Consider the following 21843-nt stretch of genomic DNA (forward strand, 5'->3'; position numbering starts at 1 on the left):
AATTATGTCAAAGGTTTTACAATCTGTTGCAAAAGACATATTACAAAATAATCGTATAGATTAATTTAAAATTTTTCAATGATTAAAGATTTTTGGAATGACTAAAACGTTTTTAGTTACTCCAAAAATATTCCAAAAAAGTAAAAGAGTGGTGTGTTTCGGACAGAAATACAAATAAACATATGTAGAAATACAATAACTGGTGTGGGACAGAATCAGTTATCATTTTTTGAACAAGATTTAGAAGGATTATTAAACTACGCTTTCGAAATTTTCAAATTTTTAAAGTATGATTAAAATGTAATATGTGGCATAATTTATGGAAAAGTTTTATAAGAAACATGCCGTTCTTTGGGATATTAACATAAGAATTGAAAAGAATAAAAGAAACTCTCTGGTCATCTGAGATAACAGAAAACATTGGTGAGTAATAAAAGTGCTATTAGTTAAGCTAAATTGGAGTGTAGCCAGGATGATTTTAATGCCTAATAAAAGCGGTTTTTGAAAGAAAGTTCGTAGAAACTTAACATGTCAAATTTTATAGAAACTTTCTTTGGTTACTAAAAACTGCTAAATAGATACGGCAACTTATGCGATATCACATTTAATAACATGAACTAGTGATTCAGGATGGGAATTGCTATTTAGTTTTTCCGGAAAATCTTTCGTGATTTTAAAAAGAATAATATAATTTTAATAAAAACAGAGATGGAAATGTTAAATTTGATTTTTTTTTAGATTGGAAACTAGTAAAAGACAAGAAGAAAAACAAAAAAGCAAGAATCAAATTACTAACATCTAATTATACTGAATGGCTTATAAACCTTATTTTATTTCATTCTTTTTTTTTTACCAAATTTCTCGGATTTTAAAAACTGTAAATATGTGAGAATGAATCTAACTGCCAAATTTTCGCTGTCTTTCCTTATTTTCCAATATTTTAATTCGTTTTTTGGTTTAACGTAAATCAATATGTTATTTTACTGCGAGTTTTGTGGAATGTTGCTGTTGCAACTACCTGTAACTATATTTTTAAAGCTTTACATACATATGTGGCATTATGTAAAATGCAATGTCTAAAAAGTATAAAACAATCCTGTACTTTAGGTTTTTGGAAATTTGGACTAACTGTTTCGTTTTATTAGCTGGAAAATTAATACACCATTTTCTAGTCAAGAAGTAATATTTCGAAGTTTGTCAACAATTTCAGAATTTTCCATAATATGAACAATTCTAAACTGTTATGAGAACTATTCAAAAATACACAGTTCAGTTTTCTGTTTTAATTATCTTTTATTTATTACTTCAAGTATCTTTTGCATCATTCATTTATATTCTATAATCTTCCAGTTTAGTACTTATTTACAGTTAATTCATAGCAGTACAATGCATGCACAGATTTTAAAAAGAAATTAAAAAATCAACATTTTTGATATTAAATATTTAACATAATTTGAATAATATGAATATTGAATTGTTGTGCGATAAATATTTAGAAGCCTTGAAATGCAACGAATCAATTTTGGATTTTTTCAGAAATACTGAAAATGTTCTACGAAAGAACAATTGCAATGAGATGATCAGTGCTGTTGCTGGAGGGCGCTTAATGATAAATCATTGAGAATACGTTAGTATTTGAAAAATGATCATCGACTGATAAGTTCTAAGAATTTGAATCGTCAAGCAATCAAACCTCCGTAAGCTCTACTACTTACAGCACATAGCTGAATTGTTGCACTTCAAACAGTGTTTTTTCATTCATTTATTTATTGTTCTGCAAGAGTAAAACCAAGAGTTTAGATTAATTTGTCACAAAGGCCTAGTAATATTGCTATGTTGAGATATTGGGGACAGCTAGACTAGGAACATTTATTTTCATTTAAAATGATTGAGAATGGGAAGAAAAGAGCAGCCGCAGGCTCTAAAACTTCAAAACTGGAATTAATTTGGACGGAAGGAAATATGCTACTATAGAAAAGTTTCTCTGAAGTTTCTCCATATGTTTTTTTTTTTTTTTTTCATTAATACTCATGATCAAATACTGATAGATCGGATGCATTGCATGATAATAATATTATCAAACGGCTTAATACTTCAAAATCAAGATTTTCATGATATGATAAGATGCTGATGTGTTGTTTTGCAATAAGAATAACAAGTTTTGCTTCAGCTCGAAATTCAGTGGAGAAGACGACAAATGTTATATTCATTTGATGATCCACCTGTAGCAGTGAATCTCAAAGACTGATGTGAGGCATAGCAGAAGTGTCTTAAGTGCTTTTTGCTGGTGTCATCAACAGGAACCACTCCTCTCACTAGTGATAGATGTATCATGTTGGGTTCTTGGAGTTGTGGAATAGTAGAAATAGGATAGATGATAGATTAGATAGATTAGATAGATTAGATAGATAGATAGATAGATAGATAGATAGATAGATAGATAGATAGATAGATAGATAGATATTCCCTAGCTAAGTAATATTATTACTTCCTATCGCAATCAGTAGCGGTTTTTGTGTCTCCAAAATCGTCGTTAGAGGTGCAAGAAGAATTTTTTGTGCTTTAAAGACATTAGTGTAGCTTGAGAGCTTGCCTAACGGCTTTGCAGTAGTGTAGCAGTAGCAGCAGCAGCAGCAGTAGTAGTAGTAGTAGTAACAATAGTAGTATTGGTACTAGTAGTAGTAGTGGTGTGGGTAAGCACTCGGTACAGCAGCTGTCGTTAGGCACTAGTGCAGACTAGAGGAGAGGGAGAGACTTTCTCGTTATCAAATGAAAGCATTCCGTTGGAGAAATGCAGGAAAGTTAATTCCTGAAAGAATTGCGACCGTTATTTTATTTCTTTTCCTTTTATCCTTTTTGCCCCTCCTTTCTTCAGAAAAAGTCCTGGAAACATCATCATTCTATCGATTTAGAAGCAAAAAGAGGGAGGCTTGGAAAAGTGTAGTGCTGATGAAAATAAAAGCCTTTATTTGGGAGTGTTAGCGACTCAAGTTTATGATTTCAGATAGCAAACATGGAATCGCACGAGCCAAACACTGCTATTAATTTGCCGGGACCAAGTAACGTGAATTATAATACCTGGAATTGTGATATAGGAAACATGAGCACTACAGATACTGGTTCTCAACCTCCTGAGTACCACCAAATTGTACCTACTCTCCGTTCAAATATCGAACAAATGAAAAAATGTATTTCTATCGACTTATTATCGGCTAGCCAACGGGAAGCTAATTTCTTGAGAATGATCGATCGCAAAGCTTCGATACTTTACGAACAAAGTGTCATCGAAAATGCTGTCCGTCGCTACGAATGTTTTTGGCTTCCTATGCAGGTAATTTTTTAACTCCAGTACTATTTCTATAAAATATGTAGGTGCGGAAATAGAGCTTTTGAGCAATGCTAGCATTGAGAGACGAATTGATTCTTTGCATAATATTATTTTTCTAATGCAAATATATATATATATATGTATAAAGCTAAAAATTTTTTAAAATTTTGGTATATTTAAAATCAGGATGTGAATTTTGGTTTTTTATCAAATTGTAAAAAAACAGGTCGTTGTTCTTATTTCACTTAATAAAATTTTTAAATATGAATGGAAAATTGAAAAAGTAAGATTTCTAAGTTGTTTATTACTATGAAGATTTTGGGATATTTGTGACGATTTCATGAGGTCAGACTCAGATCTTCAAAAAAAGAAAAACAAAATATATCTTGTAGTAAAAAGTAACAAAATGATTCAACATTTAGAATTGGAAAGCTATTAGAGTTTTTGTGGAGTTGGTTACTAAATGTTGAATCACTTTGTTACTTTCTTGAACTCCAAATGAGCACTTTATCCAACGAACCTACTATTTTTAAAAAACTATTTTTGATTCCTTGACGTACAAGAACAGTATAATAAAATAAGAAGTGGGAATCTGAAGACAATCTGAACTTCTGAAGAATCTTAAGATAACACAGATGTCATTATTAGCAATTTAATCTACTTCCTTACTCTTCATCTAAACCATTGGAAAAAGTTGGCGTTCTTATGATTTGGTGTTATTTTTCAGATTCCCTTATAGATTAAAAACTTAACGATAGTACTTGAATTTGGGACATAGACATTTGATTACTTACAGTTAGTATAAAATGAGACTGTGAGATTGACTTTATATAGGAATGAAATGGCTAAGAAGAAGTAGGCATAAAAATTGCTTGATGATAGGTTTACACTGGTAATTTTGCTGATCGAAGTTCTTTTAGAAACTTTTGGAAAGTGGAAAGAGTGAATAATAGAGTTAATGGGGGTGCACATCGATTGAATTAATTGATGAGATTAACTGATGAACTTATCCATGCTTTTGACTAAGTGAAAAGAGAAAATAAAGTGAATCAATAATTATATGAAACGTTAATGGGGTGGATTTTTTTTTTTTTCTCCGTCATTTGTTAACTTTTCTTGCAGGCAGCACGTCCAGATATCAGAAATATACCGCCATTGGATGTTCATTGGGTTTGGCATTGTCATATGCTTAGTCCAATACATTATCAACAGGTTCGTCTGTTCAGAATAGGGGCGATTTTTTAGAGTAACATTTCATTTTTTATTCTACCATTTACTGTTTCATTTCAATTTCCCATAATTATTAATAAATTGAAAATTTCAACAAATAGCATTCGTTTACTGTGGATCTTTTTTTTTTTGTCAAAATTTATTTGTCAAAGTGTCTGATGAATAAATCCGATTATAATTCATTTGATGTAATTTACACGGATTATGCGGCAGTGACAACATTATAGTTAACAACAAAAGTATTTACCTGTTATCTGAATGATTTTCAGGATTGTGAAACAATATGTGGTACCATGGTTGATCATAAACTACTCAGTTCGGATGAAATTCAGCAACGGTATGAACAATCCGTTAGTATTTGGCAAAGTTTTTGCGGCGATGAACCTTACGATTTTTTGAGTTCCAAAATCAATAACCACCAGCCGTACCAATCAAGATCATCTTATGATATCGCTGCTGCTGCACAACGACAGCGTAATTTTAATTATCAGGTGGTACTTCCACTGAAGTATATAGTTTAGTCAGATGTTTCGAAAAAGATGAGCAAATCAACTCCATTGTTCCATTAAATTTTGAATTTGAAGTTTTCCTAATTTTCATCAGTTTTCAAAAAAAAAAAACATTTGCTTCATCATTCAGATCTCACTGCCGCATTATACGTCACCAAAATTTATTAGTGACGCTGTAGAACGATACCTCAATTTTCTATTGTTAAAACAAACTTACACGGATCAATTTTTGACGCCTTGCTATGATTTTGATATTGTATGGCACACACATCAGGTCCTTTGCTTAAGACATTTAAATACAGATCTCCAGTTTAGTTATAATTATAGTTTCTTTTCCATCGAACTGTAAATTAGGAACGAAAAATTTTATCCTTTTAAATTTCAGATATTGAATTCCTACACTTTTCTTATTAATTTAGGTCCATCCGCATTGTTATCTACGTGATTGTACAGCAATTTTCGGCTGGTTAATGAAACACGATGATACGGTAAATGATCGTAATAAAAATAGTAAGTTGCTTAAAGGCGAAGCAATGACGAAGCGACTTTGGGCTGCTCATTTTGGAACTGGATTTTGGCGCAGAGGTTCAATGTACAGGTACTTCTAAATGCTGTAATTTCTGAGGTTAAGAAAATTGGAAAAAATCTCTTCAATTTCAAAGGTTTTTAAGAAGTTCATTTTTTTAGAAATACTTTTTTCCATTTATGTACTAAACCAATTTATGACATATTGTAAGTTTAAACTTTAGCAAACTATGTATTCCATTCTTGAAAAAATTTAATTATCTGAAATACGGATAAGCAGCTTAAGGGTTATTTGTACCGGTTTACCTATTTTCACTCCTAACTTCTATTACGCAACGCTTGCAACAAAAATATTCCATTATTACTTATGAATAGTCTGCTGAATGACAGCTTTTTATTTTAGAGGACATCCAGCACCATCTTTCTTGGGTTTTGAAACGCAAGATTTGAGTAGTATTACTTATGGTCAAATGCACATACCGTCAATTACTCTTCGTGAAATTCCGTTACAGAGAGAACAAGTCCGCTTAAAACTACTATACGGAAATAAGAAAGTAACAACATTCAATGCCGATCTCACGTCAAAGCAGGTAACTTTACGGAAAACGTCAATTTTCAAAATTTTACTCTCTCGAAAATTTCGTAATATGAAGTGCAAATAATCAAAGTTTTCCATGGCTCAATAATTTTTCCTTCTTTCAAATCAGGTGACAAAATCTGGTTTTTCATTGGTCTGGCAGCCAACTGAAAATTCTACGAGCTCATCAGTCGTGAAATTCCCATTTGAACGACGCAATCCTAAAGAATTATTTCTTGAATTGGAACTTTTCGATAAAATGTTTTTACAAAAGAAGGATGTAGTTAAGTTAACTGGACTTGTTTCACTAGAACAGGTAGGCATTACTACTTCATTTTTTTTTTTGTTTTATTTCAAATTAACGTCGTTCGATTAGTACTTGAATAATATGTTGAGTGTCAATTGTCATGAAATTTACCTTACTTTTGCATGACTTATACCAAATTAGCATTACTATCTGATTATGATTTAAACTTCCCATTTTAATTTAGTCTTTGCTATTTAGATAGAATCGAGAAAATATCTTCACTGTTGTTTTTAGTATCCACCGTTTTGCGTTAAAAGAGTTCCATATTCCATTCGTTTTAGCTAAACAGTATTATTCATATGGAAATTTTCAGTTACTCCCATTTCCAAACTCGAAAATATCACAAAACGTTGCTCAAGTCACTGTAAAAAGTCGTGAGTCGGACAAAAATTTAAAAGCGAAGGTCAGCGTTACTACGAAGTTAGTGAATTTATCTGTTTATTACATCCTTCTAATTGCTTATTTCACAAAGTTTAGTGTTAACTCATACTTTTGACAACATGTGTCGAATGTGCCCATCTTCGATTCTGTAGTTTTTTCTAATTATATAATCTTTTAAAATTATTTCCATAATTAGTTCTGACTAAATTAAATTGTAGCCTGTCGTTAAACCGCGAACTGCAGCTTATTGTTGGTGAATTTGTGCAGCAGGAACTAATCCCGGATAGCCGTTTATGGTTTTTGTGTCAATCGGCGGCACTAAACCGAGCCGGTCTGCAGTCTTCAGCAACCATTCATTTAGCTACACATACGTTTGTTTCTTTTTTCCATTTTTTTTTACAGTTTACTTATCTTCAATATAGCTCTGCTGTAGTCAAAATAGAGGCAAGTAGGTTATTCAGTGTAGAGAGGCATTAATAGAGAATGAAACAGAATGAGTTCGATTCTGAACTAGGGACAGAAATTTAAACGAAGAAAGAATATCTTTCGGAACATTTTCGAAAACTAAATTTAGCTATGAGTAATAATTTCTAGATTAGTGGATTCTCGTGATGGTACAAAATATACCGTCCAGGTGGCACATAGTGCCTCACTGCTGTTATCAATGATATTAGTTTATGGCTGGCAACAACGGTTACTCTGCATGGCTCATTTAATAGGTGCCGATACTCTCCCTTCAAAAGACCAGCTGGATACTAATCTCGTTAGTTTGTTCATTTATCTAGCATTTTGCAAATGACAGTCTTTGTCACACAAACAATAGTTCTATTTCGTTGAATTTCAACAAATTGCTTTTTAGTTGAAACTTACTGATTGATTTATTTATTCAGTATATATATATATATTTCAGCAGTTTCTACCTCACTTATCAGCACCAGATGAGCGAGCAATTGCCGTGATGAATAAAGATGGTGATTTCGCTATTGTTAAAGGAAAATGGATTGGTTTCAGTCGCAAAATTCCAGGCGATAAAGAACAGAAAGCAAAAGCTGGAAACCCTGGAAAATTGCAGGTATATTAAAATTTTATCCTGTAATAGAATGGAAAGAAAATATGGACTTAAATCACAAATTCTCTTGTGCAGATTTCTTCTTCGTTTTTAAAATAGGCTATTTCAAGGTGGATGCGTTCAACTTGCTAAAAAATACAGTGCAGAAGTTCGAAATCCCGGGTCCTGAAGGAAGTACATTCTTCGTAATAGGAGGTATATGAGATATTTTGAATATTCTAAACAAAACAAGCCTCTGATTAAAAAATTAGAGATGTTGGGGTTACATTTTTAAACTGTAACAGTAATATGCAAAGGCATTTTATAATATCATATTTCTGAAATGTGTTAGTCATCTTTCGGCTTTGATATGATGCGGTGAGTCAAATTTGACAAATTAAACTTATTTGTTAAAACTTGATGTTAGTATTGATGCATGCAAAATAATTTTATGAAATACGAAATCCAGTGAGTATATATTACATGCTTATATTATGAAATTTCAGAAGCACAAGCACGTCTGCCAAGCAAAAGAATACAGTGTCGATCAATACAAACTGCTGAACATCTTGCTTGTGTTTTCAGTGTTGCAACTTTATTCGTACTTTGCAACCCTGATAAAGTAAATATACAATTATTTAGTGCTAGTTATCCATACGAAATAATTATTTCGTCCATCACTTTGCTAACTCTCGCGGGAGTAAATGTAGCGACAATCAAAAATTCCATTAACAAAAAACACCATAATCTATTTTCATTGTAATAAAATTTATACTAATGAAGATGAAATTGAACCATAGATACGGGATCATAAAATTCCATTAGGTTGATCCAAGTAGGATATGTTACATCAATACCATTATAAACTTTGAAATAAATTTTGTAACATTTATCAAACACTTTTTTTTGCAATTCTTGTCAAATAGTGTTGATGAAATCCTGATAATACAAATAATAGACTGATAAAATCTTGATAGCACAAATAATAGGTTGATGGAATTTTGATAACATTATTAATAATAATAACATTTTTATTTTCGTTAAAAGTGAAATTATCGAAAAAAGAAATGGTCAACATCAGAACTATTCATGTTTTTGGACAAAACAAGTGTAATTTTCGATGATTGTTAACTTACGAAACAATGATAATCTTTTGTTTGTTAAAATATAAATATAATTTAACTAATTTAAAATAATTTAACTAAATTCATTATAAAATTCATGGTTTATTTTCTTTGTCAAGAGCTTTACTGTTTTTAAGTCTTATTTTTAAAATTTTCATCGAATTTGGCAGATTGGTTAACATAGAAAAAGAGATTTGCTATGTTAATGTTTGGATGATGCATTGCTTATTGGGTTTTTGCTTAATAAATAATGGTGACTGAAAAGGGTGAGAAAATTGGAGTATGTGGTGAGGAATTTAGAAGTAGCTGACGAAAGCTTTCCATTACCAAATAAGTACTATTTTAGGTTCGTTCACATAGTGATACAAATAGTATTGCACATCAATGTCATAAATGGCCTTTGACAGTAGCCTGCGGTTATGGAAAAGCATTGCCATCCAACAGGCACGTGAATTCACATCAAGAAATTAACGAAGATTTGGACATAACTACTACAATGATTGCCGTTTGCGCAGGAAGTTGCGACGACGGTGCATGTGGAGCTTGTGGTGCTTGTGGTTAGTCATATACTTTCTCAAACCTTATTTTTGCTCGGTATATTAGTAATTTCATTCTTCATTTGATTGCAGTGATTCAACTCCTCAGTAGAAATAAATTATGGAATTTCTGGATGTCTTGAGAAGTGTAGTTTATTTGGCGATGTGTAGATGTTTAAATTTTTATATTTTATAGGCGCTTGTGGTGCATGTGGTGGTTGCGGTGGGTGTGGTGGTTGTGGTGGCTGCGGAGGCTGTGGCTAACATTATGTAGCTTGTTGTATAGTGAAAAACGAATGTTTTGAAATTTGATTATTCAATACAATTGCAACTACTGCAACTGTTACTTTTGAATACACACTGAAACCTTAATGCAGTGAATATTCTGCAAACTTTACGGTTCTGAATTCGATCCACTTTTGTTCATTAGATTGCTTGAGATAATTTCTATAGTTAGTATTATAACTACAGTGAGGAATACTTACAAAACAAATTTTCTAATTAAGAAAAATCCAAGCAGCAATTTCTTAAAGTGGACGACTAGTTATGTTTTTAGCGCTGATTGAGACATTGATAATGAATGTAATAGTGTTTGTAAAATAATTAGCCACTTGTTCCAGTGTCTGTTCAACAGTCCTCATTCCCGTTACTTTTATGCGAATTTAGTTTCGATCTTTCAGATTTTCCGACTAAAAATTCCAAAGGCTTCTAAGAACGAAAACAAGCGAAATATATATATATATATCTTTGTCAGTGCGTTACAAAAAAACATACCCCAACTACACGTTACACCTTTTTTTACCCGCTGACTGGACCTTGCTGAAAGTTCCTCTACAGTAACATTACAAGTTTAAGAATTAAATTCTTCTTTCTTCCTCAGTTGGCAAAAAATTATGTGTAAGAAAGAATCAGTCTATGTTGGTTCACTCTTTTCATTATGTTCAGTTTTATACTAATTGACTCGTGTCATTATAAATTATCTTTAGTGTTGTTATTCAATTTTTTGCGCTTTCTGGAATAAGTTAAGTTCATTTGACTGTTACATTACAATTCAATTCCACCATTCCTCCATCCCATGAAATTCGATTTGGACAGTTACTGAAAAAGGATAGGTATGGATCGAAATGAAATACGATTCCGAGTGAATATTTGTACAACTTCAAGAAAATAAATAAGAGATACTGCCACATTTTACACTATTTGGTTAAATGAAATGATGTGGGAAGGTTATTTATAGCTAACATTACTTTCATAAAATTAGTATGTCTTATAAACTGTACAGTTGCCTTTATTTAATCGAATAGCCAAGTAATCTGAGGTTATTGCGGCTCTGTCTTTTTCTTCGAGAATAAAATCTTCATTCTCAAGGATAAAACTGTAGTGAATCCAATCGAGGTAGCTTTAAACTTCACTATTATCTGTTAACATTGCCACTAAGTATATAATACACAAAAAAATTTCGTATGCTTATAAAAATGTCAAAAAACGCACTATAGTTTTAGAAATATTACACTCGATGTCAGTAAGATATGGATTGAAACTAAAAATTTTTAAAATTGCGAATAAAGAAAAATCTCGGTTTGGAAAAGTGGAAAGGAATACAAAGTCAAATGAAAACATAATTGACAACACTGCTTACTTCATTTGAAAATAACGAAGTCTAATAATCAAGTATAGCCTTAATAAAGCTTTGTGTTTGTGGAACAATTTGAATTATGAAATTGAAGTGTGGTTGACACTGACACTAAGATTGCTTTGCTAACTTCAATACCATGAATTAGCAATAAATACAAAGAGGGCAGAACACTGTTAAGTTTAGCACCACATTTAATGTTACAATAGATAATGTACTATTGATCATAGTTCGAAGAGAGTAACATCAGTTAGAGATTAGTGTCAAACTATGCGATATGGCATTAGCAAACTGTCAAAATGGGAAACATAGAATGAATGCTTTGGTTTGATATCATATGCGGTATTTCTTATTCGATAAATGAAAGGAAGATTGATACAGAAAATAACAATGTTCATAGAACTGCTTTATGTCGAAAAAATATCTGTACTATTTTGAAGAAAGACAATTGAACCTAATGTATCATTTTGAAAAATTTTGCCCCATTCCAATTTTAAGACTGGAATGGGGCAAAAAAGTCCTCTTTAAAAGGATATTTACTAGAAAGGCGATACCCTAAGATGGTATTTTTTTTTTTTTACTTACTTCATGAACTTTACTTTCATTCACTTCTTCGCAGAGAATGCTTAAGATAAATCTAACTAGTTAAAAAGGCCGATTAGGAAATTTAGAACACTAATTCTGTTACTAGTGCTGCATGTGATGACCTGTAATAAGTTATAATTCATAAATTGTAGTCTTGAAAAATAAAAAGGAAGACGATTTGACATTCTTCGATAAAGTTGTCATGCTTATTTGAGCACATCTATGAGAAAATAAGGCTTGGGTAGTATAAAAAGATTAATACAAATATTGAATGAAACTTAAGTTGAAATCATTTTGTAACATTCTGGAATATTTCACTATTAATTAATCGTGGTTCTCTGGTTTTCTCTTTACAAATGCATATCTTATTTCTAGACACATTTACGATGACATCGTAATTAGAAACCCGTCATTCATTCATTGTAACACAGGTAGAACGCAGAATTAAAACAGAATGTGCTTACATGCTATAAAAGCAATCCAACTTTTTAGGCCAATCCACCAAATATAGGAGCAAAAGCAACAATAGCTGATCGATACATTCAGCATTTTACTTAGCCTCCACACTTCCCATTTAGTCTTCCGTTTCCAGTCTGAAGTAATTTTGTTAGAAAAAGAAAAGAATAAATAATAATCGATTCGATTTCAATTGACTTAATTTGACTGGCTGTGGTGCAGAAATTGGTGTAGACCACAAACTTATTGTTATGATTCGTAGTTTTTCACTTCATAAAAAAGATTAGATGAAGAAAGATCGGAAGCTTACAGTTTCTGCTGATTCTGTCTCGTCCTGCATTCACCGAATATGATTACTACCAAAAGTAAGAGGATAATGATGATAATCACCAACAATGGCCATAACCATGCCAGTTCACCTAAACAGCATTTCACATTCTAGTAGATAAGTTATTTATATAAACTCAATGTTTGAATGAGATTATCAGAAACGACTCACTTTTAACTCGTAGCACCCTGGCCAGCATCACTTGATGTGCTTCTGTACGGCCACTGATGACATATTCATTTGTTGCAGTACATTCATACACACCTTTATCGGCGTCACTAACTTCATCAATCAATATTTTTCCATCGCTTTTTATGTTCACACGATCATCTTTTGTGGCTGGACAATGAATAAAAATGATATCAAAATGAAATCAAAAAATGGCCATAGTCAAAGTGGTCAGCAGCAATAATAACACAATTTTATAAGATCGCTCGCAAGCACTGTCCTTTTGGCACCTCATCTTGAATGAATATGTATGTAAATACACATTAAAATATGAAACTGCTATCTTATAATAGATGTTGATTTGAGGAGATTTCATTTTCAAACAAACCAAAACTCACTCTCAGGAATTCCTCATGAAAATAATCTCCACTATTAAAAAATAATCTCCACTTACTGAATTCTTTACCATCTTTTGTCCAAGAAAACCTAGGTGTTGGGAAAGCGATCACTGGACAGGTTATCTCAGCTGATGAGCCTCGAACAACTGTAACGCCATTACCATCAAATGAAAACGGATCATTCTTTCGTGGCTCAAAATGTCCGACATCTGCTAAGACCACAGGACGAACTAAACAGAAACTGAGAATTGAAAAGTGTTATAAAACTATTCACTAGAAAATCAAACTTAAGAAATAATAAATTTCTTCATCATTTCCTCCTCATGTTTGTAATTGAGCCGAATCCCTAAGTAAGATGAATAAAAAATAGGAGTGCCTTCTGTAAAAGTTTTAGGCGCAAAAACCATGTTTGTAACTAACAATTAGCTACAAGTTATAAGAAAGAAAGACAGAAATCTCTGAACCGAACACTTGGTGATTGCCACTGACACTCAGTCCATTAGTTGTCGTCAGTCTGCATATATAATTACCAGAATCAGCAACATCCGCTAAACCGAAATGATGATAAGCGCGTTTATGATCATTGCTTATCTCAGCTTTAAGCACCATACCGTCCCGTTTCCGTACAAACACCGCCGATTTAATTTCTGCTACTGCGCCTCGATCTTCCGCCTGAAACACTGTCTCAGAATCAACATGCATTCCATGAAAGTAGTTCAAGACATAAAACAATTTGCACCTGTTGAAGATAATAAAATATGTTTCAGCATACATCACATCACGCATCTTGCATTAAACATATATTGAATTTTCATTTTCCTTTCAATAATTTTTTTGGATTTACAATGACTACTAGATGTATTCTACTTTTGATGTACTAAATTATTTTCCAAAAATTAACCATGGATTTCCAAATTAGATTACGAAAAAGTTGACTCGACGAAGTTTGCAACACAATTATAATAAAAACACAGTTATAATAAAGAAGAACAAACCTGACACCATAAGGTAACATTTTCCTGTGAACGGAGAGGATTATTGGTTGAAGTTCGGGCAGACGAAACCATAATGATAGCATATGGGTTACCTTTTGCTTGAACTGCTCGACAGAACCGCTGCACAAATAATACAAACAAGTGTACAATTACTAATGATAATCTTGTGCGTGATGACACGTTCAACCACATTCTTACTTCTAAAACAACTTTATCTGGGAAGTAATAGAGTAGTGTCAAGTAATTGCAAAAAGCAAGTGGAGGAGGCATAAATTTACTTTATTTGAATCATAATAAAGAATAATAAACAAATCGTCAGTCTGACACTGTAGGGATTTTAGTGAAAGTGAACGTCACTCGAATTATGCAAAATGAAAAGACAATGTAATTTGGATGGTTTCAAAACTTTATCAAGTATCACATCATGACTGACGCTTCATGAAAAATAAAAAATTCCATAAAAAAGAAAGATATGCAAATATAATTTAATGAAAATAAAAAAAACAATTACAATTTAATAAAAAACAAATGTAATTTGACAAAAATTTAGTAAAAATAAAAATATGTAAAAAATGTAAGAAAAGAATTAACTTTTCATCATTGGATTTTGGGTATGCATATTACTTATAATTAGCAAAGAAACAATGAATGAAATAATCCTAGATGAATCCATATGACCGCTCAATTAAAAATATCACAAAATTTAGAATGCAAATGTGGCGATCAGACGTCCGTGTGTCTTTCGAAAGCAAGTGTAGCGATTCCGCATCGTATAAAATAACTGACAGTTCTACTTTGAATACTCAAGTTATTCAGATACTTGAGTCTCAGAAGGGAAACCTGAATATATCTGTTCATCAAATTAGTCCTCAATATTGATTATTTATAATCACATGGGAAAGGTAACCAAAACCAACCAAATTAAGGCTTAATATTTACAAGCTGAGGAAATTAAGCTAAACCGCTGGGAAAAAAATCTGTTGGTGAGCAGACAAATTGTTTTCTAATTCAACGACATGAAAGTTTAGTAGAAAGACAGAGTGAGTAATATGTGCATGAGAATAGGTCTTTTATCCTGAAACGGATTAAGGAAACTGGTGGATAAGTGCATGAGAAAATATGTGAGTACTGAGAACAGAGTAACTCAAGAGCAAAGGGGAATGCAACTACAATAAGACGAAAGAGTAAAGTAGAAGCTATATGGATGCAGCTACAATAAGATCGTAACACGTCCAAAGAAACATTTCATAAGCTTTTTCTACGGAATGAAATTTACATTAGAGCTTTTCGAGTAGTTAATTGCACTATAATTCAGGAATGAAATAGTTATAAAAGCATTAGATGGAAGGGAGTAGTGTAAGAAGAGATTGAGGAAATAATTAACTACTTTGCAGTGAGTCGTAAGTTGAATGAGTCTATTCAATTCTTTTTAAATGCTTCATAATGGCCTAGTGCTAGATGCCAAGTTAGGCTCATAGTAATATAGCAATAAAGGGATGATATTGAAAACTGAAAACCCAGCAGTAGCTATATCAGTTAAGAGCAAAAGATTGTCAGAGAAAATGATGATGAGCTAAGAGATAATGATAGTAATGAGAACGGAAAGTATAACTTTTGTGGCTGGTAATGAATGAACTGCTTGTCCGCAGCACCAGGCTATTAATCACGAGGGAAAATGGACATATGTTTGAGTCTAATTGCAAGTTGGTAACCTGACCTACTTATACTTTGGCTCTTATTTTTTTTCTCTTCTCTAATTCAATTGCTAGCCGCTTGCTGACCAACCTATTCCTTTTCCTCCCTTCTATCACTCTTTCTTACAGGAAATCCGTTGAAGGTATATTAACAAAGATAATATATATATATATATATTTATTTGTTTATGTATACATGCACACACACACACACACACATACATATTTACACAAACACGTCAGTAGCATTACATGGAAAAGCTCTTCAAAATTCTTATTGATTAAATGTTTGCAAAGTGGGCGTAAAATTTAGAATTAACGGAGCGAAGTGTTTTCATGAGGAAAGAGAAAGCATTTGTGATTTATCGCTCGGGAACTAGAATATTATGTTAGCAGAAAGTTTAGTAATATGTGCATGAATGAAGTGATCTAAATAGAAATGGAACGCTGATAACAGAGTGATTATCAGCTGACTTCTCACATTTTCCGCAGAGTACGGAAGATTAAAAATAGACTAAAGACATTACTTTAACAAATTTATGATTTGGTGAGTAACTTCAACAAAAGATGTCAACTGTTATTTAAACTTGAACCTGTCAAATTTGTCGTCATCATTTTAGGCTAACCTCAAATTTGACACCTTTAAAACAGATTCTTATGATGACAAATCACATGAGCAAGTCGAATAAATGTTTGCTAGAGTTTCGGAACTTTCTTCAGTCTAAAAGAAATAAAGGAGAAAACAGTCTATTTTTTGGATGCTTAACAAAATGAATTTTAACTTTATGTACCAGAAAGGCTACGCAAGAATTCTTACGAGAGATTTCTTTAACTCCGAAAAAATATATATATATAAGTCCGAAAAAAAATAAGACATCCTGAAAGAAAGCTGATAAGTAAATCTTAAAAATTTTGGGATTGAGTCTATTTACTTGGAAATGAATAAAAGTATTTCAGAATTAGAAATTAAAAAATGTTCAGAAAGTATGAAGACTCAAATATGAACTATTTAAATGTTTGCATCGCTATCACGTTTTACAGGCGATTATTTCATTGCTTTAATTGCACTATCTCATATGTCATTATTGGCAGAAAATGTAAACTTCCTTCAGGTCCTCTAAAAATTTCCATCTGTAAATAACTTATGTAAGTAAAACTATTTTATGCAAATCTTAACTTATCGTTCATACGTTTTCGGACACGTTTTTTTTTTTTTTCCTTCATAAGTTTTTTACTAGCGAATGACAGTTTAACGATAAATAAATAAGTGAAAAAAAAATACTCGAAGAAGTACTTAATTCATTTATTAAATATGCATTACTTAGGCTTATGAATCACAAATAAGGCTTGCAATTGATAAATTCGATCAAATGGCGGATAATATTCACGTTAGATTTTGTGATCCAAGCTAAGAACATAGGAATGAATTAAAGATGATATTAAATACTGTGTCAGTATATCTACACTTTTTGTATTATATTTTATGATTCTACCAATGCTAATTAACTGTATGCCTGAAAATTGTATTTTTCAGAAAACAATTTTTTATAAAACTTTTTCTGTTGGCCGTTCGACAAGAGGAGATACTACTTCAATTTGAAAAATTATGATGATATAAAAACAATTTTTTAATTTATAAAATAATAGAAGAACTTAAGATGACTTTTCTGTTCTAGGAATAGACTATTTGGAACAATACTATTGAACAAAACAGTAAAATATAAATTTCTGTTTGAAAGAGAATCTCTAATAGTTGTCTTTATTGCAACATATAACTTTTCTCTTATTCTAACATCTCGTGATTCAGTCCTATCATGCATCTATAAATTCATTCACATCCTCATAGACTTGAACAGCTGACACTGAAATTCTATCGCGCTTTCATATACTGCAATCTCTTGCATTACGATCGTCGTAAGACCATAAGCATCAAATTGTCGAAGCTTATTTTCTGAAAACTACATTTTTTTTAAATGATTTTCTCAAATTTCAGACGATAAATTATCATTTGCATGTTATCCTGAAATATTTTCAGCTTCAATTTTACAATTTTAGTAAGTCAAATTACAGCCTAACCTCAGGCAATTCAAAAAGTTATTCGTTCATTTTCAAATTCACCTGAGTAAGAAAATGGGTACAGAAAAATAGATTTCCTAAAAGTTAACTGAGCTGATATATTTTTTGCAAAATGAAGTGCACCTCGATTACTTAATACTAAATGGACCAATAGCATTGCAGAGTTGCATTTATTTTCTTATCTTACTGAGTCACTAAAGGCAGACATTCTCTTTACAAAAATTAACTTCTCTTTACGAAAATTAATCTCAGCACAAAGAAAGAAAATTTAAGTTTAGAATTTTAGAAGTTTCCTCTCAGAGACTTAAAATTTTTAGTTTTAAATTATAGCAAAAAAAGAAAAACAAATATTGATCAGGTCTCACCAATATTTGTTTTTTTTTCTACTGATTTCATTGATCACAATAATTGTGGTAATGATGAAACATAATGGGTAATTTGTACTATATAATATTTTTTCCTTAAAAAAAAAAATATTTCCTATTAGAAAAATAAAGATTAAAAGCAATTGCATCTTAAAGATAAAAAGTCTCTTCATACTAACTCATTTTCGAAGTTTATTTCAATCCTACAAGATCAAACTTAGTTTGCAATTGATTCTTCTATGTTCATTTCTTCTATGCAATCGACTTCTATGCTCATTTCTTCATTCTATGCAATTCATTCTTCTATGCAATTGATTCCTATTCTTCTATGCTCATTTCCTTAATCTATTTTATAACTGAGGTGAATTTGAATTAGAAAATGAACAAATAGCTTTTTGAATTGCCTGAGGTTAAGCCGTAATCTGATTTACTAAGATTATATTGAAGTTGAGAATAATTCACGCAGGATAACGCACAAATGATAATTTATCGTCTTAAATTTGAGAAAATCATAGGAAATAAACTTCGACAGTTTGATGCTTATGATCTTGCAAAGATTGTGAATTTTAAACTCAGTATATGAAAAGCGCGACAAAATTTCAGTGTCAACTGTTGAAAACTATGAGGATTTTTACATCGAGCGACACATAATGGGTGATTACAACGGATTACAACGAGGAATGGATGAGGAGATCACCGCTACTTGAACCATGAAATTGATTGCCAAACAACTCAGATATTGATGCCGCGAGTGTAATTTAATTATATCTCCAGTCCCATTTAATTCTATCATTGACCTTTCTTGTTCGTTCATTTTATGTATAAAAATAACAACAGTTTCAGCATTTAACATAATTAAAAACAACCAAATAAGTTGATTGAATTTCAGCATGAGCACGAAATTTTAGCGCCAATCGTCTTACAAGGGAAAATATTTAAAGGTAGGCTTATTAATCATTTATTAAATGACTCAACATAATACAGCTTTTCTGAAGAATGATTAAATGTAGCATCAACTAAGAGGATATGCAAATAAATATTGCCTAGCATCATCAATCAGTTCATTTCATGCACTAAACATTACAACCGAACGCTATTTAGTCTGAAGTGCCGTATAACAGTAAATTGATAAAGAAGGTTTATAGGCACTACACTAACGATCTTCATCTTCTGTTGAGGTTAGAACTAGTTATTGAGGAGGGGAGACAGAGGCGCAGATCCACTTGCAAAGTAGCTGGTTTGACTTGCTTTTACGTGAGTTTGATTAGAAGAGCTAAAGAAAGGGTCGAAAGCAGAATTCATTATACCACTGCTGAAAATATCTTCATTCTTCCACAAAAAGCACAACCGAAACAATACACAACTCTTGTAAAGGAGACATTAGGCACGACACGAAACTAAAATGATTCATGCAAGTTGTCTTATTCTTTCGCGTTCCTAATAAACGTATTATCACATCTCAAATAATTTCGCCTACTATATTTTACACTTTTACTACCGAACTTTCTTCAACTTTCTACAGAGTGAATTATTTATTAGAAGACCCTAAGATCGTTTGAAATGTGATCGAAATATCGGTAATTTTGCAGTAGTTGAGTGTAATCTCACTTCCTCCAGTCAACTGTCCAATTATCATTATATTTACCAAGTTGTGAACTTAATAATGTATTTCTCAAGAATGGATTCTTTCTTTTGGTGATTTAGATTTCAATCAAATCTTTTATCATGCAAAGTCATAAACACACGACAAAAAGTTTATTTATAAAAAATGATTTTGAATATTCAGATCTAAAAAATCTCGGAAAATTATACCGAAAAAAGTTGGAAAAAGCGGTAAAAAGAGCTGAAGACATAAAATAATGAAAAAAGATCATTTTCAATAGGTGCATTAAAAAAAATTACATTAACACGAGCACATTTAATAATTCTATTTTGTGTTAAATCCCAGCACACAAAGCCTATAACTAACCGCAGAAAATTACGAGGATAATATATTTTTAAAAAAAAGTCAATTCAGAGATCGCAAGTGCTTGTTTACAGCAGAAACAAAAATACTTAAAAAGCATTATAATAGGAACCAACAAGGAAGTCCTATAAGAAAATCAGGCTTCCAGGTTTCGAGATTTAAGAGTTGTTATAAGCTTGAAATATCATTTAAAATGTAAATGAAATCGAATTCCTGTCTTGAATAAATTTTATTCAGCAGCTGATTATGAGCTGTAGAAGTGATCTTAAAATGCAGTTTGAAACCTTACTGGTTTCAAACGCACAAATCATTCATAAAAGATTCGAAGAAAAATTTTAGTTTTGGGTAAGATTCCTAAAAATGACAAGATAGCATAAGCATCTAAGAGGAAATACGCTTGTTTAACCTGGACAGTAAAAGTCAGAGAAAGTCAAGCAAAGACAATACGCACATTTTCAGTTTTTAGTTTTCTCTGCAGAAATTTATTCGAATTCGTTTTGTATTGTATAATGAAACAATACTTCACTTTAAAAAACTATGCAAACAGAGAGATGTAAAGATATCCAGAAATGTGACGAGAAAAGTTAATGACATACATATCACTCCGATGATCTCGTAAGACCTTTAGAAAGCTTACGATTAAAATTTCAGGGACAGTAATTACGCAAGTTTTATAGTTTTAACTGCAACTGCGTCGTGTTTTAAATTCGATCAACGCTTACGTTAAAATTTAATGATTTTTTTTTCAATGAAACTCAAGAGACTTGATTGTCAGATTGTTTGCTATATATGCTTGTGTTTTACTTTTCAAAAATAACTGTAGCAATAACTCACCGCTATTATTACAGTTAAAAAGTAGGAAATATTACTAGATAACTCTACATGAAAGTATAAATACCTTGCGTTGTGTATATATAAACGATATATATAAATACATAAATGAGAACCTTGCATCGTGTATATATAAATGAGATAAGCTTATAATTTAATAAAGGGACATTTTAATGAAATTTAAAGAAGACACATTCTTCTAAATAAAACTAATAATTATGATTCACTCAAAATTAAAGAGAAATGAGAAATGAAAAATGTAAGCTTAATATTAATAATTGATTGCAACTTGTTATTTTACAGTTCTAATTATTAGATCATTATGAAAAAGTTCGCAAAAAATTACTTCAGCAAAAATTGGTTATGGCAACAAATCACACTGATATAGCTACTTTACATTTCCTTTACTATAATTAAAATGATTATCACTTATTAGTATTAGCAACACAGAACATGTAAAGGACCATTAAGATATAAAGAGCGAAGTGGTAAGAGTTAAAATTCAAGTGAATAGTAAATCAAAACCACATAAAACACGACAAGTGCCTTAAAATAACAGATGCCTTAGATTTTGAGAAATCTTTTAAAAATTAGCTATTTTCTTTTAGATTTTTTGGTTGTTTTTTGGAACTTCGTTTAAATTCTTGAATTGAAAAAATGGTCGTCTCTTAACACAGAAATTGAAAAAAATCAAAATTTTGAGTAATTTACCCATAATAGACTGAGAAAGTGTAAGAAATCATACATGAAAGCTATTAAGGGATTTACTGATAAAGAAATTCT

At 31.4% G+C, this 21843-nt stretch overlaps 3 protein-coding genes across 3 annotated transcripts; 1 reads left to right on the forward strand and 2 right to left on the reverse strand.

Moving 5' to 3' along the window:
- Positions 1-2593: 2593 nt before the first annotated feature.
- Positions 2594-2736, reverse strand: Bm11146 (Uncharacterized protein; the record flags this gene model as incomplete). Its single annotated transcript, XM_043080455.1, has 1 exon — positions 2594-2736. A coding segment is annotated over one exon (143 nt), but the record flags the coding sequence as incomplete, so codon positions are not given.
- Positions 2737-3013: 277 nt separating this feature from the next.
- On the forward strand, positions 3014-9829 carry Bm3753 (Uncharacterized protein; the record flags this gene model as incomplete). Its single annotated transcript, XM_043080456.1, has 15 exons — positions 3014-3331; positions 4451-4540; positions 4828-5049; positions 5198-5341; positions 5487-5665; positions 5996-6182; positions 6300-6485; positions 6790-6896; positions 7076-7228; positions 7452-7620; positions 7768-7929; positions 8037-8121; positions 8412-8527; positions 9376-9586; positions 9762-9829. 15 exons carry the CDS (start codon positions 3014-3016, stop codon positions 9827-9829), a joined length of 2397 nt encoding a protein of 798 aa, XP_042936390.1.
- Positions 9830-12357: 2528 nt separating this feature from the next.
- On the reverse strand, positions 12358-14320 carry Bma-zig-1 (Uncharacterized protein; the record flags this gene model as incomplete). The annotated part of the gene is made up of 6 exons (XM_043080457.1): positions 12358-12376; positions 12550-12658; positions 12739-12906; positions 13190-13363; positions 13598-13805; positions 14129-14320. The coding sequence occupies 6 exons, from the start codon at positions 14318-14320 to the stop codon at positions 12358-12360; spliced, it is 870 nt and encodes a 289-aa protein (XP_042936391.1).
- Positions 14321-21843: the final 7523 nt, after the last annotated feature.

This window comes from Brugia malayi, assembly GCF_000002995.4.
Source record: "Brugia malayi strain FR3 genome assembly, contig: Bm_v4_Chr3_scaffold_001, whole genome shotgun sequence".
NCBI classification, from domain to species: Eukaryota; Metazoa; Nematoda; class Chromadorea; order Rhabditida; family Onchocercidae; genus Brugia; species Brugia malayi.